At 41.1% G+C, this 26,585-nt stretch overlaps 1 protein-coding gene across 13 annotated transcripts in view; it reads right to left on the bottom strand.

The window, feature by feature from the left end:
• The window catches only part of LNX2 (ligand of numb-protein X 2), a 62,431-nt gene that overhangs the window by 5,441 nt on the left and 30,405 nt on the right, over positions 1-26,585 (bottom strand). For 12 of the 13 annotated variants that reach the window (XR_012040452.1, XM_072850428.1, XM_072850426.1 and 9 more), the window contains 7 exons: positions 22,790-23,308; positions 13,693-13,931; positions 12,400-12,599; positions 7,745-8,116; positions 6,064-6,210; positions 3,656-3,833; positions 1,634-1,865 (listed from right to left, as the gene is read on the bottom strand). Coding sequence is in view for 12 of the 13 variants with exons in the window: in XM_072850428.1 (XP_072706529.1) it covers positions 1,634-1,865; positions 3,656-3,833; positions 6,064-6,210; positions 7,745-8,116; positions 12,400-12,599; positions 13,693-13,931; positions 22,790-23,190 (1,769 nt within the window). In the remaining variant the exon portion in view is untranslated. Of the gene's footprint in view, positions 1-1,633; positions 1,866-3,655; positions 3,834-6,063; positions 6,211-7,744; positions 8,117-12,399; positions 12,600-13,692; positions 13,932-14,202; positions 14,299-22,789; positions 23,309-26,585 lie in introns of those variants that run through there. The other variant, XM_072850437.1, reaches the window with a different exon arrangement.

The following is a 26,585-nucleotide window of genomic DNA, read 5'->3' as shown; positions in this document are numbered from 1 at the left end:
AAAAACCCCACAATCTTGAGACAGAAAAGTGTTTTAAAAGAAATAATGCAGTGCTAGAATAATTACTTAAACACAGTTAACTCTGTAAACTGACAGTAATAGAATGGCATTTTAGGGTTTTCATAGGTGGCAAGAACGTGGGTGGAAAATGGATACCCAATGTGTTTAGTTTGCAAATCAAAAATGCAGCGCATTTTTCTTCCACCCCCAGCCAGTTTAGGCTTTTTCTACTTTAAGTAAAGATCTAAAAAATCCATGCATCATCTTCTCTACCTCTGAACTGATGCATCACCAGTAATGAAAATATAAATGATTAACCATTTTATTACACAGAATATAAATAATCCAGATCATGCTTCATTAACTGTACTGGTACATGTTATCTTCCCCAGTGAAAACTAATTCTCACCAATGAATTTGGCAATGACTGTAATTAAAAAACACCCACAACATAGAAATTAACTTTTGGGTAAAAAAGACGCCAAGTTCTTCACTGATGTACAACACTCCTTTAAAGAATAGCAGCACAATGCATAGAGTAACTTTAGCAGCCACACGTGGGCATCTGTAGTATATAAGCAATAAACCACTGCTGAAGCATGGAAAGGAAGTACATTTACCAAAACTGAGAGCTGTTTATTGAGACTAGGTAACTAATTAATACTTGAATGGAAGAGAAATTAATTGATAGTAAAACTCAGAAAATTAACTTAAAAAGTGTGAAATCTTTGGAGGGTCAACGCATGGTTCTGTTATCTTCAACTGCAGTTCTGCTACCAATACGCCTGGTTCTTGTTGGGGTTTTATGTTTAAACTACAGACCTGAGCCTGGTAACTCTATCAGAGGGAGATGAATTAACCTGCATGCCCTGACTGAAGTTAATAACACTATTCGCTGTAGTGGGAAGCTCTTCTTGATAGCAAGCAATGCCAGAATGAGCTTATAGCTGTAGCCACAAGAGAGTGAAAAACAGCAGAGTAAAAATGAAACACCGTGATGTCCAGCAGACTGCAGATTAGTCAAGGAGAGGGAGCTTGCTGCAAATCTTGGGGAGTTTTTGTGTTTGGCAGAGATAGTAGTGGGTTCTTGAAAGAAACACATGAGGATTTGTAACTATGGGCTTGCATGTGTGCAAGAGACCTGTGTCAGGAGTCTGCGAGAATGGCAAGTCTGATCCAATATTCTAAAGTTGTATATTTGGCCTCGTAAATTTAGGTAGTGGATTAGCAAAGAGACACGTGGGTAAATCCTTTGTGTTTTTATTAATAATCTCTCTGGTTTCAGATATTCTACAGAGGTTATGATACGGTTAAGCAATAGAAAAGATAACTTGTGTTCAATGAGAAGAATCCAGGTAGGTAGTTACTACCGTTTGTGAAGGGACAAACCAAGTCTATTCATCTTCCAGTCTCCTAAGAAAACATTGCTCCTGTTCACCGTCGTCTTCCCAAGCACCCTGCCAACTGAATATAGCTGAGGTGCTCGGTCAGGCAGAAATAAGGGCAGGTGTGCTGCAACTAATAAGGTCTCTGCTTTTGTCTCAGAGAGGTCCCTGAGACAAAGAGAGGTCTCAACCTCTCTCAGACTTAGCTTAAAACAGGTAACTAATTACTTTATCAATTAATCCCATACCTTGGAAGTCCCAGCCACATGACCCATGACGGTGACCAACTGGCATCGTATTCATTTTCACTGATGGTACTCAATTGTTCTTCATTAGCCTGGGGCTGTTCTTCTACAATCTGGACTTCCAGGGCTTTCAGGGCGACTACCGAAGAGGCAGCACTAGCTTTCAGCATGGCCACTGCCTCGCTGTGACTTAGGTTAGTCAAATCGATGCCGTTGATGTTCAGCAGCACATCACCTGTTCAAAGGTGCAAGTGAGAACACATCAGTCTGTCAGTCGTTCCTACCGACAGAGCCTCCCGCACCACGGTTTCATTTAATACTGTATTTTTTGGAGCTGAGACAGTCTGAACTAACAGCCTGGGAATGTGAATAGCTCTGAAGCCTTATACTGTCAGTTTGAAACTTTAATGTACTGAACTATTAAGCTGGATCAGTATCATTTATTTCCACGTAACACATCAAATCCTGTGGCTTCTATGGTACATTGCCCTGAAAATTTGAGACAGAAATTACCTAAGCACCTCACCATCTCGGCTGCAACTGCTATTGCAGATGCCACTACATCATTGTTTCCAGTAGTGGATCTTAGGTCCACCCTAACTTTAAAAGGGAAGGAAGAACGATGGAAGGAACAATACAGGCACCACAAAGTAACCAACTGTTGTAGATAAGTGAGGCTCCACAGAGTGTTTTAGGTCGTCTGCTTTTTCTAACCTGTTACTCAGGAGAACAAAATGGAATTCAAAAACTACTGGAAAGGTTGGTACAAAACCCAGTTCATTAGAAGAAAGAAAGAGCATTTCTACAGAGATAATCTGGAAAGAGTCAAAGCCACTAAAAAAATTGCCACAATTTTTATTTTATTTCAGAATATTTTTAAAAGGCCTCAGGATGAAAACAAGAATGTTATTTACTGTCCAAGCAGTGACAGTCTCCTCTTTCACACAGTGTCTCACTTACTGATGAAAGTCAGAAAAACCAAAGCAAACATGCGAACACCTGGGTCACATTTGGAATGAGAGTAATTTTTTAAAAGCTTTTTCCTCCCAGGGAAAGCTAAAGTTGAGGTGCAGCTTCACTTTAAATCACTTTTGTCACTGCTGTGGCTACTTTAATGTTACACAATGAAACTGCAATTGTGATTCTTCTATGAAGTGTGTTTTTCATAGTAGTACAGAACAATAAAGTATACTTGTTGGTATGTGGGTGTAAATCTCCCTCTCTCAGAAGCGTATAAGGATGCTCCCACACTTTTTAAATTTGCAATCTGTGAAGTTTTTTTCCTAAATTTCTTTCCTAAAACAGTCTGTAATTCTTTGAACTCTGAATCACAGAGATCCCATAGGCAGTCTTTGTTTCACATACAACACAATATGTTTTAATCATCAAATGCTTTGCTATCGATCAGGTAGGACTGCCTTCACCTACACCAAGTCTAACCTCCACCTCCCGGTTCCCTTCTGCAAAGCTGAGGAACAAGGCTGGGTGCTGTAGCACCCCTGAAGATCGGCAAACCCAAGCTGTCCCAGAGGATAAGAAAGCATTCAGGAACTAGGGTCAACACTGACATAGCTTTGGGGGTAAACTTAGCATGGGTGAGCTGTGGCCTGCCATCAGAGCAACTCTGCTGTTCAGATATTATACTGAGGAGCAGAGATTCCTCGGACAGAGATGGGGCCCAGCCCACCAAATTAAACACAAAAACAGGATGCGTGCATTGCAGTACAAAGCATCGCACCAGACCCTCTCAGCTCAGGGGATTAGTGTCAGCTTTAAAGAATTTAACCTGACATTTCCTGGCCTTATCCGCTTCCCCTGCTATCATTCCCTAAACATCCCTTTCCTAGAAAAGGTGGAAGGGCAATACTAAATACTCTATTTCCATTATTGAAACATGAAGAGAAGCATCCATCAGTGCTTCCCTACATCTGTGAAAAGACTTTTTGACACCACCTGACTCCAGAGAATGTACTCATCAAACAGCAATCAGAAGCCACCCGTGCCACCAGGAAAGCCAAGCCCCACCTCGTTTAATCCTGCCGTCTCTTGCCAAACACCCATGAGGCTGTACACTTGTCACGAAGATGGGCAGTTCGCCACTTTTGCTGCCTCTGCCTCCTGCCACTGTCATTCCCAGAGATTCATGTGGCTCTTTTTTCACAGTAATGTGCTTTTCTTGGCATGTAACACACTGGGAGAGATCCTGTTTGACAAGGATAAATAACATTGTTAAAACTTAAAAAAAAAAACAGAACAAACCACAACTAAATACACCCCAAAGCTATACTTTGGCACTTTAACAGAATAGCTTAAAAGGACTAAGTAGTGCAAATCAGCTTTGGCTGGATTTCCTCCAGGCCAGAAAACAAACCCCCAAAAAGGTACTAATGTAGACACTCAAATATAGAAAGTTTATAAAGGCCCATCTTGAAAATCTCACTCCAGTTTTTCTTAGCATAATACACTGGAATAGGGTAAATTTTAGGACTGCACTACAAAACCATATGGTCAAAAGAGTGGACACAAACCAGAAACAAATCTTTTGATGTCTTGGAGAACATCAGCATTACCTCATTTGTCAGTAGAATATGGCCCAGAACTACAAAGAAGCTCCTAAGAAATAAACACGCATGTGTTTTCACACTGACAAAAAGAGACCATTTAAAGCCCTTAATACATCATGTTTTCTTTCACAGCTGGTATGTAGAATCTCCCAGAGCACAAAGTAACTAAGGTCAATCGATGCTATAGGCTGGTAATGGGTGCCTTGTGCAGACTCCTTAACGATTACAACGAAAACCCAAACTTGAAGCAAGAAGAGATCCTGTATTTCATTTTCTAACACCTGAATTATAAAGTTTAGCCCGTATTTAGTTTTGCCCCATCAAAAGGATCAAAACCTGAATCAAAGTATATTTTATTTGCTGAAGCTCTTCCTCTTCAGGGTATTTAGTGATACATTCAAACCACGGCACATATACCTATACTAGCATCTTAAATCAATAGAATATTTGCAAGGAATCCAAAATAACAGAAGAAATAACCTGGGAGATTCTTCCAACTACAAATACTTATTTATTCCCCTGCCTTCTCTTAGAAAATGGCAACATTGCTTTCTCCGACTTCCAATGCCACACGCTCCTTCTGACTCACTCTGCTCCTCACATATACATGTTAATCACATATGTAGCTATATGTATACACATCATAGCTTATAAAGACAGCTCCTTAAGTCTTCAGGCTTTAGGACTAACTGGCTGGTGCCATACAATTATATAAACATTTTTTAAGCCACAAGACTTCTAAGCCAACTGTAGGTTAATGAAAGAGAGACAAAGATAAATGGTATGAAACATGGGAAATATCCACTTGTGGTTACATGGGACTTCCCACTTTGAAAGAGCCCACGGGTGGCATTGATACATGAGGAAAATCAGCCCAGCCAACAGATCAACTTTGGAACTGTGATATGAACACAACCCATGCTGTCAGATGGAAAGTGGGTTCAAGCTCTGATATAGATCAGCTGTAATCATTGTGTTGATATGGCCTAATGTTGTGGCAAGTACTAACAGCCACTAACTGTATTCAGGAGGAAAACAAGCTTCCTAGAGCCTCACTTGTTCTTTTCTGAAATTACCCAAACTTTTAGAAGAAAATACTATCAACACATGTAAACCCTCCCAACAGAAGTATGATGTTAAACAGTGATGGCAACAGACATCCGGACAGGAGGAATGGAGGCTTGGACAGGACAGGACAGGACAGGACGAAAGGTGGCTTGGTTGACATGGTCAACATGACAATTATTTCACAAAATCAACTTGTCAACAGTGAGAAGTCATATTTTTCTAACTACAAGAAACAAGCACAGGCTTTATTTCTGCAGGTCTTCTGGATAATTTGACACTAGCTTCATGAAAGTCTCTTCATTCTGCCTTTCTCTCCCAGCTTGACCCTACACAACTTAGCAGTCTTGCAGCCAGCACTGCTGGCTCATGGAGGAGATGACACATCCCTCCAACACGCTCTTTATATGCTGGATGGTGTGCACCACATCTCCTGTCCTTGCTGGTTGCAGCCAGCACAGCAGCAACAAAAAATAACATTCTTGAATGACGGCTCTCCCATGCAGCAGTAACACAAGCCACTGTTTTAGACAAGGTCTAACAACTACAGCTGTATGAGCTCAGAGAACTTGCTGCTTTCATTGCAGTCAGCAAATCTAAAACGTATTGAAAAGCTGTTGCATATCTTTTGTTCCACTCCAGACATAATGCAGGACTTGAGTACTTGGAAGCTGTCTTTTTAAAAAAAAAAAAAGTAAGTAAAAGAGAAGATATAACCCCTTCTTCCAATCTTGCCTTGCTACACACTTAGACCATCACAAGACTAAAACTGTACTTATACCTCTTAGAAAGAGAAACACCAACCTTATGTGAGTTGGGTCTGCTGTGAAACAGCTGCTGGGACTGGTGTTGGTGTGAGTTGCTGTTGTGAGTCCCCGTGTCTCGGATAATACTGACCGTCTGTGACTTCAGGGGTCTAGAGATGATCAAATTTACTCTCTCCCCACTAGCCTGTTGAATATATAAAACAAACTAATGAAGTTGATAGGATATTGATTATTAGCAGAGGGGGAGGAAAACGTATGATGAAATACGAAACAAGACGACAGCAGAATTTGTTTTCCAGTTCCTGGGGGTGCCAAAAACTTCTTAGACTGCACAGTCCCTTACTTGCTTCTTGCTGCAATTGCCCCCAGAACAGAGGGGATATTAACACTCCTGCTCTTCCCCTGGTGTTACATCTGTATCAGCTGGAAATCCTCTGCCAAAAGGACTGTTTCTCACTTTGTGTTATGAAGCTTCAAACATTAAAAATCACCCAATTCCATTTGCACCCTCTGCGACCTTCAGTAACATGTAGCAATAAAAAAAAGAAATGCCCACGTGATGGCTCCAGGGTCTGCAAGATTTTGGTCAAAAGCTCTGCACACCTCTGGTATTTCCCAAAAAGACTTCCAAGAAAGATGGTATATATGAACAGACCATCAAATTCTGGATATTGGGGAATATTAGGAAACTCGGATACCAGATGTTAAATGAAACATCAACTCTTTCCATTGCCGCAAAAATATACCTCAACAGATAGAAGTTACCCAGGGTAAAACTCTGGCCACTTCACTGTATCCAAAAACTGGGAAACTGAAATTATAATTCCCAAGATCATTGTTATTTTCCTTTAACTGCCGTGGAAGCTCTTAAAATGATACCTGAAACAAATATTTACTACTCATTTGTATTGCAGCTCTCTACGTGGTACTGGGTTAAGCAAAGACGACTGCGCTGGCCTGCAAGAACCTACTACTGGTCTATTCCAACTTCCCTAAGAAAAGGCAATTTTCACCAACATCCAGTCAGCAGGAAGCAGCAATGTGCTGCAGCTGTTTCCTTACAGACTGGGAAAGGCACGGACTAAAGGTTTTTCTGTGGGAACAGGGAATGGTCATATGTCAGACTGCATCGAGCTTTGGGTAATATTTGTGTCCAGAGCAGAGCCAGTTATTTGGAATAGCCCTTTCCTGAACACTCAGAAAATGAGTTTTACTGTACAGGACTCATGGAAGACCTATTTTTTTTCTTCCCAGCTGCTACCTGTTGCCTCTATGAAGTCTGACAAATCACTTTCCTGTTTTAACCCCAATTCCATGCACAGGCAAATCAATACAAAACAAAGTCCACTTTTATAGAGCTTACTGAGAGATTAAAACTACAGTACATATATAAATATAATAATAATCCTCATTTTTTTTCTGCTAAGCAATAGGCTACATGGTACTCTCCTTGCTCACATGAGCAGTCTTCTAACCTTCAGGCTGTATACCAGGGAAAACTTATGCACTTTTCACTTTTGAGGAGGTGAAGTTCATCTGCTAGGTGCCAAAGCAGACCTTGTTTTGCACTATTATTTCCAGAACATAAATCACAGCAAATTGCATCGCTGTAGGCTTTTAGGCGTTACACAAGCTGTTTTGTCCGGGACAGACTCTACCCCAGGCTTTGCCCAAGAAATAAAGCTGAGCTAAGGACTCAGGTAGGGAATGCAAATTACCTGTATAACCTGAGCAGCAAGCTCAGGTGTCCCGTGCTTCAAGTCATGTCCATTGATTGCAAGTACACGGTCGTTGCTGCAGAGCCTGCCGTCTTGAGCAGCCAACCCCCCTTCCAAAAGGTCGAGAATGAAAACTCCCGGCTCGTCTGTTCTGCGTACAAGTTTAATGCCAAGCTGCTCGCTGGAGTCGCGTTTATGCAGCGTCACTTGAAAGCTGTCTTCCCGCAAGGAGCTGGTGGTGTCCGCGTGGTTGTGTGTGCGGCTGCCGAACCGCCTCTCTCTCAGCACGGTGAGGTGCAGCACCGAGCAAGGCTGGGAAAGCACAGCTCGAGCGTGGTTGTGAGACACGTTGCTTATGTCAAAGCTATTGACCTGCAAAACAACAAAAAAAAATCAGAATGATATTTTCATGTGTTTAATTGTTCCTGGTTATGGAAATAAAGTCCTTTCCAAACTAAATTCAGAGCTCACTGCAAAACCAGCCTTGGAACAACCTACGCATCTGACCCTACGAGGCTTCCTCTTTCATCCTTCCATCCTCTCGTGCAAACCCACTTTGGCTGTTCAATCTACAAACCTATTTTTAGGTTGGATAAGACCCTTAAGATCATCGAGTCCAACGATTAACCTAGCACTCCCAAGTCCACCACTATACCATGTCCCTAAGCACCACATCTACAGGTCTTTTGAATACCTCAGGGATGGTGACTCAACCACTTCCCTGGGTGGCCTGTTCCAATGCTTGACAACCCTTTTAGTGAATAAATTTTTCCTAATATCCAATCTAAACCTCCCCTGGCAGAACTTGAGGCCATTTCCCACAAAGGTGACAACATCTCTCTAACGGTGAACACCCTCTGTCATCATGGTCAAGGGTTTTTGTTCTCCTGGTCTCCTACAGTTGTCTTCCTTAGATCTTCACATCGTTTGTTCTCCAGGACAAGAACTTTGCATGTGCTTTCAGTGTCAAGCCCAGCATCACTTAAAACTATAAAATAATAGCTATAAAAAGAATATATTCAAATGTCTGAAGAAAGCTTATGTCTAACAATATGCAGTACTTCCATGATGTGAAAAATTAAAAAAACCTTCGAAATCCAGAATAATGAAATTTGTTCCTAAAAACAGTAGAAAAAGGTGGTTGTACTAGTTCTCAGGTCTTAGCATGAACTTAGGAGATCTTCCACCAACTTCAACTAGGTCAGAGTTTCAGACTTATAACCTGTATCACTCAAAATTCAGTTGTAAATGAAAAACAGATTAAACTTTCCCTCCCTATAAATAAGAATTGTGGTTTTTATGTGGCCCACTGATACAAAGATCAGTAATCTTTGGTCATTTCTTGCACTATAAAGTTAAGATAAAAATTGACAGTGCAATGAGATTGGGCAGAAAACAAGAGCACCACAAAAACCAGCACAAAAGCTGTATTTGCCTTGTTCTGTAAGAAGGGGTTCAAAGTTAACACTAAAACTTCATCTTCAGCACGTACTATTGTGCCCTGATGGAGGAACCCATGCCCCATAATTTCAGCAGATAGAAACTAACACCAAACGGACTATACTGACCTGTCTTACCTAAGCCTTTTAAGGGTCCCCATTGCAACCTAAGTAAGTAAAAATATAAACTTGCAGCTTCCCACCATCTAATAGCGATATTAACACTTTAAAAAAATAGGAAGAGAAAAGACCCAGAAATCTATGTACAACAGCCCCCACGTTTATATCACGCATCTGAGTTGAGGGGCTCCAAAAGGCCAATGCCAAACAATCTGGCCACGGTGGTTTCAGCAGGGTGAAGGGGTAGCCATACCCACCGGTACCCTACCCCTGCGAGAGGCTGCCGCTCCAGCAGCGAAGCGGGAGGTAGCCCTCCCTGAGCCACCTCCATCCTCCAGCCCGATGCCCAGTACAAAGCCGCCGCTCCCGGCTGCACCGCAAGCTCAGACACCGAACCACAGCTGTGCCCTGGTCTGCTACTGCCCCGAAACAGGCTGTAACCTTGGGCAGAGAGAAGGGAGGCATAGCTAGGAGAAATAACATTTAGAGCTGCCACCAGCAAAACCCACTAGGGCTCATCCGTCAGAGCCTTTAAATTAAATCTAGTTTTATTTTTAGCTGTTGCTAGCGAAAGTAAATACATAAAATATGAAAGCATTCAAAGGGCACAGAAGAATATATGCAATAAAATGTAATTCTTCTTTCTACAAGGCAGTTCACAATTTCAGAATAAAACAGCCTTAGCATTTCTTGGGGAAAGAGATTCTCATTAGGACATGTTTTACATGAATTACAGTCACAGTCCAGCACAAAAAAGGGAAAATTTGTAGAGCACTTTGAAAATGTTAGGCACCTATCTATACCTTGCAGACAACACATGCTTTTATGTAGCTGTTACTAAATGCTGTTCCCTCAGATCTTGAAAGGGTAATACTTCTTGTTTGACTGGGCAAGAAAATGCTGAGTTGCACCTCACAGTCCTTTCTGGCTTTCTTTTAGTCCTTTACTGCTCATAAAAGCCTTTGAAGACGTTTTCAGAAATATCTGACTGAAGCGTGCACGCTGAGCTGCATCTAACTCTGCACTTAATTACAGCTGGCCGAGACTGAGACGGGTCATTTTAATACAACAGCTCAGCACCTGCACAGGTAAATTCAAAGCAATAAAGATATTGTACCTTCCAAAAAGTCTGGCTTTTACCTCCTGCACCTCTCCCTCGGCATGACAGAAGGACTCTGATGGACACCCCCCTAGCATCTGACAGCCCAAGTGCCAGCACATTGGTAATGAAGACTCACTGCAGTTTATAAATCCTATTTATAGTCAATTTATTGCCACTTACGGCCTTGGAAACTACAATTGACACCTGCCCAAACAGCAAGGATTTCCAAAGCTTCACTGGAGCTCAAGCTCCCTACTCTGGCAACTAAGGAGAGCCCTTGAGTATTGAAATAAATTAGGCAGCATTCAATCAGTGCCTGCAACTGCTTGTTAAAAAGGCAACATTCTGGAAACCTCTTGGGTTACTTTCTTGGCCAGCCGCTCTGCTAACACTCCAAGAAAGGAAAAGGCACATTTCTCAAAAGTGCCTTCTGAAGTGGAAACTAATTTTATTCCAAGTGTAACTACAGCATTTAAGCTACTTCTATCAGCTTGATTTCAAAAAAGTGAAATGAAAAAGGCTGATGCTAATTTTGGACTGACCTGAGGCTATCAGATCAAAAGCAAACACTGTTACTGAAGTAATTCTGAAATAATGGTAAAATCTTTGTTTCAGGTGAAATGATTAAAAATAGAAGAACGCTGGAGGACTGTCTTGTTTATGTAGAACTCTGTTAGTGCCATTCTTAAGAGTCCCATAAACAACCCCTTCCCCTACTATAAAATTAAAACTCCAAAATAATAGTTTGATCTTTTTACACTGTCTGTGGCTAATTACTTAAAACGGTAACAAAAATACACGCTCTATCATAACCAACTTAAATATTAATTGTTTATTTATTTTTTTAAAAAAATATTTAGAGCACCTTGCTTCAAATCATGCCAGTGAAGAATATCACTGACTCTTTTACACATACTGAAAGATGCGGGTCAACTGCTGTCCTGGTTTTGGCTGGGATAAAGTTAATTTTCTTTCTAGTAGCTGGTATAGTGCTGTGTTTTGGATTTAGCATGAGAATAATGTGATAACATGCTGATGTTTTAGTTGTTTCCAAGGAGTGCTTACACTAGTCAAGGACTTTTCAGCTTCCCATGCTCTGCCAGCGAGGAGATGCACAAGAAGCTGGGAGGGAGCACAGCCAGGACATCTGACCCAAAGTGGCCAAAGGGCTATTCCATACCATATGGCATCATGCTCAGTATATAAACTGGGGGGAGTTGGCCGCGGAGCAGCAATCACTGCTTGGGGACGGGATGGGCGTTGGTCAGCGGGTGGTGAGCGGTTGCATCACTTGGTTTTCCTGGGTTTCATTCCCCTCTCTCTCTCGTTGTTTTCCTTTTCATTATAATGTATTACTATTATTATTATTATCTTTATTTTATTTCAATTATTAAACTCTTCTTATCTCAACCCACGAGTTTTCTTACTTTTGGTCTTCAGATTCTCTCCCCTATCCCACCGGCAGGGAGGGTTAGCGAGTGGCTGCGTGGTGCTTAGTTGCCGACTGGGGTTAAACCACGACAACTGTCTAGGCTATTGGAAGGTAACAGTGAAGCCAGATTAAAATAACAGTTTATATGGAGTCAGCCTTACAATCCACAAATTGCTTTTTACATAGGACAAATTATGCCAACTTGTTATCCAGAAGTAACCTTGGGTTCCTTTGGAAAGTATACATAAAGCTGAAATAAAGACCAAGTCCCACAACATTTAAAAAAAGAAAAATAAACTTGTATTTTAAACATTGATAAGAGATGCTAAGGAGGAAAAATAATTCCAGGGACTGGTCCGACAAACAACATAAAGCATGATAGCCAAAACTACTAGAACAACAGGCTCTGCTCTGCATATTCATTTGCCTTCCAACCGGTAATTGCAAAGCTAACATTTACACAACATAGTCCAACAAGGAAAATCTCCATCTCATTTAAAAGGCAGTTTTGCAAGGAGTGAATGGAAAGCAAGCAGACAGAATGGGTAATTAGGTTCCATACTTGAAGTATTTGGTCTCCAGCAAGAAGTCTTCCATCTCTGGCAATGATCCCATCTCGATAAACCTCCTGAATGACAATGTTGATCAAAGGCGTTTCATTGCCACCCACTATGCTAATTCCCAATTCAATATAAGGATTGGACCGATGAATTTCAATAGTAGTGATCTCTCCTTCAGGCAAGGTAGGTGGCTGTTGATTTGCTGCCAATTATTTTTAAAAAGAAAGATGATTATTAATATCCTTCCTACTTCATTCACTTTCAGTAAAGCAGATCACCAAAGGACAATGTAGACAGGACACACAACAACGGTTTAACAACAAACTAAACAAGTGCAATTGGATTAGTTCCACTACTTGTTGGAACACCTAGCTTGTTAGAAACAGCCCTCTAACAACTTAGTAGCATCCATGCTTCCTGAAATGGGGTCATTTGGATTGGAAAAGGATATTCTGAACCCTTTGGATCCTGTGCTTTATAATAAATTTCATACACTTCATTTCCAATTGGGTCACTTGTGTATTCATATTTGGTGATGATAATAAAAATGTGTTTTAGGCATTACCCCTGCCTCTGTTGGTCATGCCTCTTCATCAGCTGCATCAGGTCTCACAACTGCACTAGGAGGTGCTATTTAGTTACCGGGTCAAGAGAAGGAGCCCATTTCTGAAGCAAACATGGAGACAACTAAAGAGGAAAAAGGGGGATGCTAAAGGATGGCAAATACAGAGGAGAAGGAAGGGGACAGGACCACCTTCCTCTGTGGTAAGGCTCAGCGCTTCCTCTCTAAAATCCCAGATGCTAGAGACGTTACTGCTCGTTCGGTGCAGATGGATGCAGGAGTTACTCAGCTGCCTTTTCACTCGAGCAGGACAGCACTCCGTGTGTGGGAAGGCTGCTGATCCGGGGGGGGGGGAAGGGGGAAGAAGGGAAAAGAAATCTCACCTTAGAAAACAACTTTTGTAATTTTACAGAACATACACCCCTTCCAACTCGCTGCAAGGCCAGTGCTACTAGTAGATTAACATGAACTACTGCACCATGATATGATAAATGATGATACAGCACCATGGTATCTGGCACACACTCTGAGATTTTTTCCTTCCTAACTGTGACCTTATCCCAGTTGTATACTTGCATATAACCGAAACCCACTAATATTTCTCCAGGAATTGCAAAAGAAAAGAGCACAGAAGTTGAAGATGTGCATTCACAGTTGGTAAGAGACAAGCTCTGACACCACAAATGTTTCCACATCTGATAAAAGAGACTTGAGAAGATAAGTGATGACATACTGTCTGCTACTGTGCTCTCCTCAAAAGGCAGACTGTCGATGCCGGGCTCGTCTGTCCACGCGGGAAGGGCGGGCGAGGTGAAGCTCTGCTCGGCTGGCACTACTCCCTGATCTGCGTCTGGAGATAAACTGCTAGGCTGCTCCGTCCCACCGGGACCGCTCTCCCCCTCTGCTTCTGCTTGCAGCTTGCTCATTTTCCTTCTCTCCAGAGCAACCCTTCGATGAGAAGCCCCAGGACACCTGTGAAGACAACATTTACACCATGCTTCAAGCCTGCAACAATGTTTGTAGCACAAAATGCCCGAGGACCCCAACAAATTAAATCAGTCTTCTTCAAAGCCACAGCTTTAAACTAATCATAAAAAATATTAAACACATTGGATTTTAAGGCCAAAATACGGTTTAGTGGACAGAACCCCAAAACAATACTGCTGCTTTCACAAGACTTCTACTATGTAGTTTTGTGGCCATGAACTAAATGTGCTGTAACACCTTCTGAACGTGGACTTACTCTGTTACATACATTCCAGCTTCTGGAAGATAACATTGCTGAAAAGATTCAACAGGACCGGCATAAAATTCCACAGAAGAAAAGACCTGTTCAAAGACACATGTGGAGACCCACTGAAGCAATCAATCTCCTTTCACCTTACTAAGCCAAGAGAAGGAAGGATCATATTTTCCTGGGGTCATTTGGGGGAGGAACAAGAGAAAATTTTACCTAAATTGCAATCTAAGTGTTAAAATACTGAAAAAAAATTACACTTGTTTAGGAGTTTGTATGAAAAGTTTAGCAAAAGTAACAGCTCTGCTCATCATCTCCTCTTGAATCAGTAGAAGGTGTTCATCCTCCTCCTGTCTTCCCTTTTTTCTTCCTGACTTCACACAGGAGATGCAATTTTTTGCTTTTCTTCATGTAAAAATGCTCCATCAGCATTTGGCGCTTTTCACTATAAACCCATTTTTGTGAGTTCCCATTATTCTTAATGCAATAATTTTTTTGCTTATGTTTAAAATCCTACAACAGTTTATTGCAAAGAAGGGATGCAATGTTGCAAATTCAAGGAAAGCCTTCATTTATCGAATGGTCTTACATTTACACGTAGATAATTGGATGTGGACATCAATCTTACATCTGCCTGTGTGACACATTTGCCAGTGTCTGGTATGTCACTTCTTACAGTATTGCTCCTGTATATCCTCCTTAAAGTTCCTGCTTCTGGAGCTGCTGACCACCTAAAGATGCTCATACTGCAGCAGTGTCAGAAAAAAGGAACCGTGTTCTTGAAAGGACTCCCTGTTTGGGAACTTGACAGATTGTTATAACAAAAGAAGAAATGATTTATTTTTGCAACAGGAGAAGAAATGTGTTAACAGAGTAAAAGACAACAGAAGTCTAACAATGTCCTAACTTGTTAAACCAGAATGTTTTGAGAATCACAATTCTGTTCTGACATTCTGTGAAGGGGATTTGACAAATATATGGTTAGACTGTTTTGGCATGAGGGATTTTGACAAAATGTTAACAAAGTTATTCAGCTCCAAAGAATGTCTTTATCGAGACACCTGTATAGCTTTTGTGACCCCCAGCAGTGTTAAACATACATAAAGTGATATATATCTCTCGATCATTATATATCTATTAATGATATACATATTTAGAAGAATAGCATAAGGTAACCCAAATGTGCTGTGAAATATGCACAAATACATACATTAGAGACAGTTCACATTATGAAATGACACATTTAAGAAATCCTATCTAGGGGCTTTCCCCAAGGTGACTGTTGGTCATCTTGTCCTTCAAAGGTAAGAAAGTGCAAGCATGAAAGATGAAAATGACTTCAAAATTTTTGCTTTGTGAAAAAGTTTCTCTGATTTTAATGATGGAACACAACCCTACTTGGTTTTGCCCAGGTAATATTTACTACATAAAATCATTGGCATGGCGGGACTGATCAGCTAAGAAATCTGGCCAGTCTCAATTTATTCTGGTGGCCAGAGACACACAGTTACAAGTGAAACTCAGCAAGAAGTTTTTATCATTGACCATTTCACAATGCAAACCTCAAAACAAGAATCCCAAAAGGCCAAGAAAAGGAGAGACGCAATCCCTTCCCTCAAAATTTCTAAAATACTTTAACTTCATGGGCTAGCCTCATACTCCTCGAAATCTTAGCACTGGCAACAGGAAAAAAAGAAGTACCAATCTCCAACATCACTCACTTCTGCAGCAACACGGCAAGGGGTAAATACTCTTGCAGAGGAAACTTCTCTACTGGGAGCTCTGACAGATGTGCTCTCCCACATTGATCCGCAAGAGTTTAGGACAAAGCCACCCCAAGCTGCACGTCCTTGCTGTCCCTGCACTGCTCTGCTATAGGAGTGGCAATTCTTCATCAAAGAAGTGAATGAACAGCTCAAAACTGACACTTGTCAGAGGACCACGCTTCAGTCCCACTGAGCTTGGACGGCAGAGTCCAGCCTTACTGGACTACTGTGAACCAGATACTTCCTTAGGCATCTTCTACCAAAACACTCTGCTGTTGACTCTTATTCAGCCAGCTCACAAGGCCTGTGGATCCCAAAGGACCTGGTGTGGACAGCAAAGCACACCTTGGAATTTTATTTATTTTTTTTTTAAACTGTATCTACCCAGGACGGAACAAAAATCACCCCTGGAAGTGTCCTGTTTCTGTCAAAGCCTTCCAAACCACAGCCAGGTCCTCCTCCACCTTCCTTCACAGAGCACATTCCCTCATCGTTACCTGGCAGCTGATGAAAGTCATCATGCAAAATATAAGTAGATTTGAGGTTTATTTTTGCCAATGATATTTAATTATCATTTCAAAGGCTAATATCAAGAAATGTAAACAGCCTCCTGAGCACACCTACTCAGCTCAGCAGAATCCCTTTTGTTCAGCCCTTCACAAGGCAAAAAAGGAAAAAAACCCAGATTCTTCCCCAAATTAACCGGTAATTGTAGCAGACTACAACTTTCAGCCTGGTATGGTGCAACTGCATTGCCAGGCAAGTAGTTGTCTGGTGGAGACATTAATTCATGGGGTGCTAATTCCTAGGTCTTTAAACACAATATGCTACCTACCAAGCAGCAAAGCCCAGTATTGGTATTCAAGCACATCTATAAGATTTTTCCTTTCCACTTGCAACATAAAAAGATTTTTATTGGCAGTAGGAATGTATTATTCACAAACAGCAAAACCATACAGCAGTTGTAACAGTTAACAAGTGCCAATAAATCTCTACAGGTGCATACCTTCACTAATAGTGTTTTTGCCAAATATCTGGGATAAAGAGCATTTTGGACTAAATCTTGTAACAAGTTATGTACACAGATGGGCATCTCGGGATCAAAACGAGCATTGAAGATTGTTTTTATGGGTACAGGAGTCCATTCTCATACAACAAATTGCATAAATAGGGCCGAAATGAGACTGAAATGTGTCTTACAGGAACGGCATTTCATAACTACCTACAAAGCCAGAATATCTTGGCTAGGAGCGAGAAGAAAGGCAGGAATGTTTTTTTAGAATTTCCAGAAATTATTTTATTTCTTTCATGAATCAATATGTTTCGGTAGAGATACCGAAACAACCAGCTAAAGCAGCTGAGTGATGTTATCTATCAGGAAACTCGAAGGGCAGTTGTTCTCGGGATGTAAAATGAGCTTCTGCTTATATGCATCGACTCCCTCCTCTCCTCTCTTAGCACCAGCTTTTGCTCAATTCTGGATGGTGACAAAGTGTAGCTTTTACCTTCAACTTCTCTTAACCCATATCAGACAGAGAAGAAAAGTTTTCTTCTTCTTTTTTTTTTTTTACAGCCAAGTCTACTGGGTTTCTCATTTAAAAGCTGATTTCTTGGAACACCAGCAGCAGTCCCTCTCTGCAGATAAAAAGAGCTTTCATACAAAATTAAGATGTAGTTCACAGTGTATTCTGTGGAATAACAGTAGGGGCTTGAAAAACACATTTGCTCACTGACTACTTAAAAGAAAGATTTCATTGTAACTTATGCCATCAGCTTCTGCCCAGTCTAGAGGTTCGATAAAAGCAAACACACCAAACAGCGTCAAACCAGTTGCACTAAATCATTTTCCAAGCAGGAGCTGAATTTAAGCAAAGACTGCAGAGAAGCAACCCAAATGCCTTTGCTATTGCTTATAAAACTTTGCCAGCAAAGTGACCTTAAGCAGTAATTCTGGAAGATTTATAGCTGCAATTCAGAGTAAAACACAGTGCTGCTTGGGAAAGTTAAGTGTTTGGGTCTTGGTTTTTCTTTTGCCAGAAAAAAAAGGGGGGGGGGGGGAGAGAGAGAAAGAAAAGGAGGCACTAGGAGTTATCTAGGTTTGAGAATAAGGAAGACTCAGGAAAAAGAAAAAAAGAGTGGTTTTGTTGCACATTTCTCTCTCTCACCCAACGATTTGAGGAGTCTACAAGGAGCCAGGTGGCTTCAGAGCAGAGAACAACCACAGAAAGATCCTTCACCTTTCCAGCAATGGAAAGAGTCTGTAGGGCATGGAGAAACTCTGAATCTGTTGCCTATCCACTTACCCAGGTGTAAGAAAAGACCTGCCAAAAGAGGGTTAAATCCTGCGGATCCTCTTCACTTCTGGTGCTACAAACAGCAGGGTAGGGAGTGTGCTTGCAGCTAACATGGGACTGGGTGGGAAGAACAGGACTCGGCAGCACTATCATAAACACAAAAATAACTGGGATTGCCAAGATTTTGAATGATAAAATTCTGTATCTATACAACTAATTTTCCTGTGGATCTTGTTAATCTAAATCCATATATTAAGCATGCTGACTGACACACAGTAAATAGCTCAATAATTTCTTCAATTCCAGAAAATACAATCCTATCTAAAGTTCAAACTTAACTTGACATAAAATTGGCTTGAATGTTGGCCTCAGCATTAAAACATTTGGAAAAATGTCTCCATCCAAAATAACAACTTAAACGATCATAGGAGAATACAGGAGGGGAAAATTGAAGCCCAACTCAAAAGCAATACATAAATGCAATCCATAACCCTCTCATTAAAAAGTTGTACGAATTTCAGAGTATGTTTCTGTACAATGGAGTTTCTTCAGGTCTGAATAATCCATCAGAATTAACTGAATTAAAATCATACACAGAAAAGCTCAATAATTTTTTTTGTCAGATTACCTTCTGATAAATTTACCTTTGATATTTAGAAGTGGAATTGGCACCTACTTTACTAAACATTAACAAATTTTCTATACCAAGTGACTGGGAAAAACAGTACAACCCACCATTACTCATATAGTGTTTTCCTTTAAATCAGATTATGTGTATTGTGTTTAACTTTGAAAACCACAGTTCCCAAGTGAATATGATGAAACTGAAAGACTGATAAATCAAGAATATTTTCTTCATGCAACGAGGTATCATGGAGTGCAATTAGTGACCGTGAAGTAATCAAGTTTGTGTCTCTCGTGCCTCTTATCTCCTTGCTGGAGCAGCTTGCAGTAATCTTACACTCCGAGGTGCCTGGTAGATACAATGACATTTTGTTCCAGTTTTTATGCTCAAATGGAGCCAATTAAAACAACATTGGAAAACCTGAGCGTGAATGTTTTTAGACAGTGAAAACCAATCAACCATAGTACATTTCTTAGAAATACAAACTAGCTCATGTATGGGCTTGTTGAGACTGGTTTATATTAATCTATGTTGAAAATTATAATAATACTGAATTTTATATTTCTTTCCTACATTTAATGATCAGTAGTAGAATTTTACTGGATTCACTAATCCATATAAAATCAAATTCAAATGACACAGTTGCTGCCATCGTTTATGTCAGCAATGATAATTTACAGGTGTTCAGATGTTTGCAAATAAACTTAACTGAAAACTGTAAATCACCATATACTCAAAATGCGTATCGGCATCCCAAGACAACAGAAGGAATTGAAAATGAGCAGCCTTCTGCAACTGAAAGCTTTTTTCCAGCCGACAAACAGGAAAAGCTAGTGACTCAGCTCACTCGGATTTCATAATAACCTTGTGCATTAAGTAAATGAATATTTCATATATACCTAAAGAGAGCATACATAGTGTTCCATGTACGAATAAATTACGTGGCCTTGCTGTAAACAGCCCTAATATCATTCAAAGAGATGCCAACCAAGGAAAATGGACTGAAGAGGTGAGGGATATGACAGTGGGAAACCAGAAGACGAATGAAATATGTAGCAGGAGTCTTGCTAACATTTTGCCTTTTATTAAAATCAAATCAGTTTAATACTAGGGATTATAAATCTAACAAACAGTTAGGCTTCCTCACCACCCCCAAGTCATCATATAGATCAGAAATTACTTGCCTGGAGGAAATAAGCAAGAGCCTAAGCTATCATGGAAACCGTGTGGAGAAATTTAAAAAGGAAAAAAAAAAAAAAAGAGAGAAAGGCTCCTCATTAGTCCCCGTACCTCCCTGACACGGACACCGCACACATGTACATTCATGCTGTGGGTACAACAACCAACAAAACCCAGGCAACTCCAGGCTCACCACAGTCCATAGGGTTGCTGCATGTCCTGCCTGCCCAAGGTCCTCCCAGGCTCTGAATCCCCGGATGCCTTCAGGATGTGGGGAAGAAGGAAGAGGGCACGCTGGAAATGCACACGTGAACAAACGGCTTCCAAGGCAGGCGGTGGCTGCTCTCTCCCCCTTCTCTGCAGAGCACTTGCCTGCATGCACACCCACACCACGCCTGACTCCCAGACGATCTCCTCCGCAATGTCACCCTTCACCCCAAGACGGTCTCCAAGAGTCTCCAAATGGACAAAGACCGAGACTTGGAAAGAAGTTCATGGGGTAGATCCATGCACCTCTCAAATAACCCTTTCCGTCCGGGTGGCCACCAGTGTTGCTGGACCGGACTGAGGGCGGGTGGAGGAGGCATACAGCTAATACCTCCCCTCCTTTTGGGGAGGGCGACAGGAAAGGAAACCTCTGCCCGTCCTGCCGCAGCCACCACTGTCCCTCCCTCTGGGCCCAGGGTTTTCAATCCCAGTGTGGAGGGCTCTTTGCCCAAAGAGCCAGCACAGATAAGACTACCAAACCATGAAACGCCCTTATGAAATGGGCAACTGCTGAGGTTTATGGAGGCTCGTTTAAAAAATAAAGAAAAAAAAAAAAGAGTATCAAATTGAAAGAAAGTAAAGCAGGTAAGAACAAAGCCCATGATGAAGTCATGGAAACGACAAGATGTCATCTCAGCCAGTGACCGAGGAGACCAGAAGAGTTAGGACTCGTACCGCCTGTTTTCATGAAGAGTCGCCAGACAATATGCTTGTTTTTTTATGAATGCTGCTGACAAAACCGCTCACATACTGAATTGTATTTCCCTAGTGCCTTTTGTCTATGTACAATGGATATGTGCACTGCTTATTTTTCTGGGTTTGATGCTTTTTTGCAGGGACAGTTACATACTTTTCTGAAACCTCTCTCTGCAAAACGAACATAGGTTTTCAAATAGCATCGAGTTGTACACAGGGAATATTTTCTGGTAGCAGATGCAATTCACCTGAACTGAATCCTTTGAAGTCAGATGCATTTCCTTTGAATACATAATTTCATTCTCTACGTAATTGTTCACTATACTCCTCTTACAATTTCATAAATATCTAAACAGTTTAAAGTTGGTTGGTATAGACATGCATAATATTTTTTTAGCCCTGCCTCATTAATTCCACCATATTTTAGCTTTAACATAAATGGTATGTCCAAGTTTTTGTTCATGACTCATGTCATGAAATAGCTACTGACTAAAAAACTTTATCTGTTTATTTACTGAAAATATCCTCCAACCCATAGGGGAAACAAAAGAAGTCAAACGTACCCCTCAAAACAAGTTTAACATTTTCCATTAGAAAAATGGCATTGCCTTACAGAGAAGAATGAAACATCTTCACGTAGCAGGGTACCGTACACATGGTACGGAGGCAATTCCTTTGCTGGAAGAACAAAGTACATTAGTCTGCACAATATGAAGTATGATTCTATCCAAATTTGATAATCATAGAATCATAGAATACCAGGTTGGAAGGGACCGCAAGGATCATCTGGTCCAGCCGTATAAAAATCTTATTTTCCTCTTTCTGTCATGGCCTCCTTTCAATATTTAAATATTCAGGGTAGGACAGCATAAAGCAGAAGAACTACAAAATTATTAACAGTTCAAAACAAGGTCCTAAACATTTAGGTGCAGGTAATATTGGAATGCATCTCGTGAGCGACACAAAATCGCTCACGAAAGCTGCACCGAAACTTCCCAGTGGTGTGAAGTGATGAGTTTCTACCAAATTATCAGGGTGTTGGAAGTGTTCTACAAGCAATCAAAACAAACAAACAAAAAATCCCAGAAACTACATCATGCTCGTGCAACATACCATCAACCTGTTTAGTAAACAGATTTTTTTTTTTAAAACCAGAGAAAAATAGGTCTTGCAGGACTCTTGAGAGATACCCTGTTCATCTGCCTACCTCAAAGCAGAATCAATTCTGCCGTAACTGTTCCTGACAAAGGTTGGTTTAACACGTTCATGAACACTTCTGAAAGTGCGGAATACACAACCACCACCCAAGCAATCTATGCCAGTGCCAGACCATTATAAAGCTTTTTAATCTAAAATCGGAACTAAATCTCCTCTGTTCCTATTGCACTATTTCCTTCCTCTTTGCAGACAGAGTTTGCACGTGCCTCATTTTTCCCCTCCCTCAGCCCTTTTCCCCTACCATGTACACCCCCCATTTTCTTTAACTTTTTCTGCTAAATCATGTTTTTGAGACCTCTAATGAATCATGTAATTCTCCCCACGACTCTCTCCAAGTGTTCTTCACTATTTCTGGTGCAATGTCCAAAACAGGATCCAGTGCTCTAGTTGTGCACAGTTACAGACTGACCATTTCCTATGGTCTTCTACTGTGAATTTAAAATCCATCACCAACCCCTTCTCTGCTCCGGCCCTCAATTTCTACTGCTATACAAACTGGCCTACCAAGCGTGTAAGGAACATGCAATGCAAGCATCTGCACCGCTCACCTGTTTTTGAGATGTGCTGCCAGGTCACATCGCTGCATGACTTCCTGACACACGGAAGAGAAGGGGCACAAAACAAATAGCTTGTCTAGCAGTTTATGAACAAGAATGCTGGATTTTTTGCAGAGTTTAAAATGGAGTCTTTTTCGATCCAGCGGGCAGAAATCCTTCTCCTGCAGAAAGTTCCTTAGGCACTTGTAGCAGAAAGTGTGTCCACAGGGAGTGTCCAATGGCTGCAACAAGGGCTGAAGGCAAATGTGGCAGACCAAGTCATCATCCACTTCGTTCTGGTAGTTGTAGAGGTGGTTCTCCCTTGTCCAGTGCTGCTGGCCACACTCGAAGCACAGAGGGTTCAAGGAGGCATTCTGCTCCACCGAAGCCATGTCGTCACCTGTAGTCCCCATTGTACAGCTAAGAAGGCTGACGGATCCTCCTCCTCATAGGATGGGGTTGCTCACATAAAGCTTAGAGGGAAGCAACTTCTTCCAGGCTGACTTACGCTCTTCAGTCAAGTGTCATTTTCTGCAACAAATAAAGAAATAAAAATTATTAATTTTGCATGAATTATGAAAGTTCTTGTCAGAACCGTTGACTTCTTCTGGGTTTAACAAAACCCAAAAGCTAGATAGATTAAGAGAATATTCCTGTTTCCTGTAAATTTGTCATAGAAGAGAGCAACAAAAACAAATCTGCAAGTACGATTCCTTTTACAACATAAACGTTTTATGGCTTCATAACAGCAGCTGCACTGCACAGTTTTCACCTGCAAAGATGACCAGTTTGTGACAGCAAGGACACTGCATTATGCAATGTCACACTAGAAGCACACAATTAATGTCTAGCACAAAAATACCCTATTGTGGAATAATGGTTAATGGTTACATGACCAAGTAATTAAATGTGTTCTTTAATATGAGATTATGATTTTAATCTGGTCCTACTCTCTTTTTTTTTTTTTTTTGACTGTTAATGTAGAATATTACACATTACAGGTCTAAATACATTGCATTAAAAATAACAGCAACAAACCGCTTACCCTGTTCTTTCCATTAGTAATATTGCATATGTCACCACTTACCTTCAGGTTTTCTCTGTGGGTTACTACACAGTAAGAGGGACTCATTCTATCCAATACGCCACATTTGATTTAGTACAGAGGCCAGTAATAAAAATACGGAATAAACTAATCATATGAAGCTATTGGTTCCAAACAACTAACCTGTTTTGCTTTTTATCTAACAAAATTACAGCATGCTCAATGTGACGATAATCATGTCAGTCAAAGGACTGTAGGTCTGTCACTGTGGGATTTATTTTCTAAACTTTGTAAGTTCTTAAACATTGCCCCTCTTAAAATAGCTACCTGGTCAGGAAACTATGCAGCCTTCAGTCTGCAATTTCAAACACTAAATCCTTACCCCTCCCAACCTTATTTGCCCTTCTCTCCCCTACAAAATCACATTGCTTGACACTCATAACAGGATGATATAGAAAGTAAAACAAACTTTCTTACATTCTTAAGAGACCTTCTAATTTGTTAGTTTTGGTAAATGATCTCATCGGGGGGGGGGGGTGTCAAATTTGAGCAATGTTTACTTTGTGCCTAAATTCCTTATTGCAATTCAGCAAGCAACGCTCATGACAGACACTTACTGTATTCTAGCAGAGTAGTAGCAAGCATATGGAGAGATGAAAACTGCTAGTCTAGGTACCAGCCTATCATCTTTATTTTTAGCTGCTGAAACGTAGTCATAAATATATTCAGAAATTCATGTGGAACACATGCATTTCACCATGTCTTACTTTTTAAGAGAATCCCTGTTTTGGTTTTTGCCCCTTAACCTCGCACAGCCAAGCACAAGACTTAGAGCACATTTTACAAGGATTATTATATCCTTTGACGCAAAAGGGATTAAATAGTAATTTGTAATCCAGGCTCCTATTCTGCTGTGGAAATTGATGCTCATCATTGCCCTGCCTTGTAGTAGATAATGTGCACCTTCTGGAAAGGATTTCACGAGGGAAGAGCATAGCGGTTCTTTGTTACTGAAGACTAAGAATGCAAAATGAGACCCCAAAAGAGATTACTCAAAAACCAGTCTTAAACATATTATGTAAGAGTTCAAAGACTGGAGAGCAGATAAGGAGAGCCGCACACGGGGCCCTCGTGCTCAAACCACAGCTCTCTTGCCCTGCATACATGCTACTGGATTAACACAGAAGGGATGAGACCTATCTGATGGCTGTCCTTTATGTAATGCAAAATAAACTAGATAAACATTCTAGAAAAACACTGCATTGATTTGCAACTTAACAAATTGTTTTGCCACTTAGGGCACCAGGAGAGGAACACACAGCGCGTGTTGTACTGTACTTGGGGGTACCGGCAGCACCACCAGGCAGAGCAGAGGAAAGGGATGTGCAGAACAGGCAGAGAAAGACATTTTAAGAGTGTGTTGCCCAAATGCTAGACCCACTCCTATTACTGACTACGACCAGGACTCTTCCTCCTCCTCCAAGTAAGCCAGGTCCCAAGAAAGGAGCAAGTCCTACATTAGCAAGGCTACAGAAACACCCGGGCACCATTCTGTGTACTGCAGTTACAGAGCTCCAGTTATGGACCTCTGACAGCGAGCATCCTGAACTCGCCTTCTTGAAGGCTTCGAGCATTGCTATTCTTTGAAGTCTACGTGACTCACTTGGCAGCCTGCTACAGAGCACCAGGCAGTGTCATACAGTAAATATACCCATGAGATACTTTGACCATATACTTGCTATGGTCAAAGATACCTGCACTCCTCTTTTGGAAGATTGTAATTAAATCCTTTTGTTTGTTAAAAACTTTTTTAAATAGCTTACTATAAATTTTGAACAAAAAGTAAAATAAGAAAAGTTATTGAGAGATGAGACTTGCACTGTCATGTTTTAAATTGTTATGACAAGCCTTCTATCTTAGAAAAGGCATATCCAGAAACAAGCTCTATTTACTGAAATCACAAGTTTGTCCTCACTGAAACAGAGGCAGTCACTCTCTGTTGCCCACCACTGAAGGAGGTGAGCAGACAGACCTGTTCCTGTGACTGCCCCATCTCAGTGTCCTAACGCTCCTGGTGCAGGGACAAGTGCCCTCGGCTGTGCTTTGCTGCGGAGGTGCCACTTCAGGCCAGGGGCAGGCTCTTTCTGCAGGCTGCTGACATAGCCGCTTCGCAGGGCCACCAGTGCCTGTTAACTTAAACCATCAATAAATACCATATAAACTAACCCCACCACCTTTTCTGCAGCTTACATGACCATCCTTCCACCACCTCTCTGCTGGCAGAGCTGTGGGAGAAATAGATAGCAGATTACAACACGAAGATTAAAACAAACAAACAAACAAACAAACAAACCACAAACAAAAAAACACCACCCAAAACCCCCCACAAAAATAAAAAAAACCCCATTGAGGTTTCTTCACCTTCACACTGCTGACTGCTTCCTTCACGGCTGTGCTGCATTTGGGGCAAAAGCCTGTTCCATGTCTGAGGAATCAGTCACTACGATTTGTATTGATTTATATACCACAGCTGCCTAATTATCAATTACAAGACTTTTTACAGGCTATTCCCAGTGCAAAATATCAACTGATTTACAAAGTCCACAGACAATATTTGTGGTCTGAGCAACAACTGGGATGGCCGGCAGGGTCTAAATTTCACTGATGTAAAGCACCATATCCCTGAAATCCACGATACCGGAGCACCGCCATTTATAATACCCTACTTCAACCCTCTTTATGCATCCCATATATTATTTGCTG

Source organism: Ciconia boyciana, chromosome 1, assembly GCF_034638445.1.
Source record: "Ciconia boyciana chromosome 1, ASM3463844v1, whole genome shotgun sequence".
Classification (NCBI taxonomy): Eukaryota; Metazoa; Chordata; class Aves; order Ciconiiformes; family Ciconiidae; genus Ciconia; species Ciconia boyciana.
The sequence above is the reverse complement of the archived record's forward strand: the minus strand, read 5'-3'. Positions and strand labels throughout refer to the sequence as shown.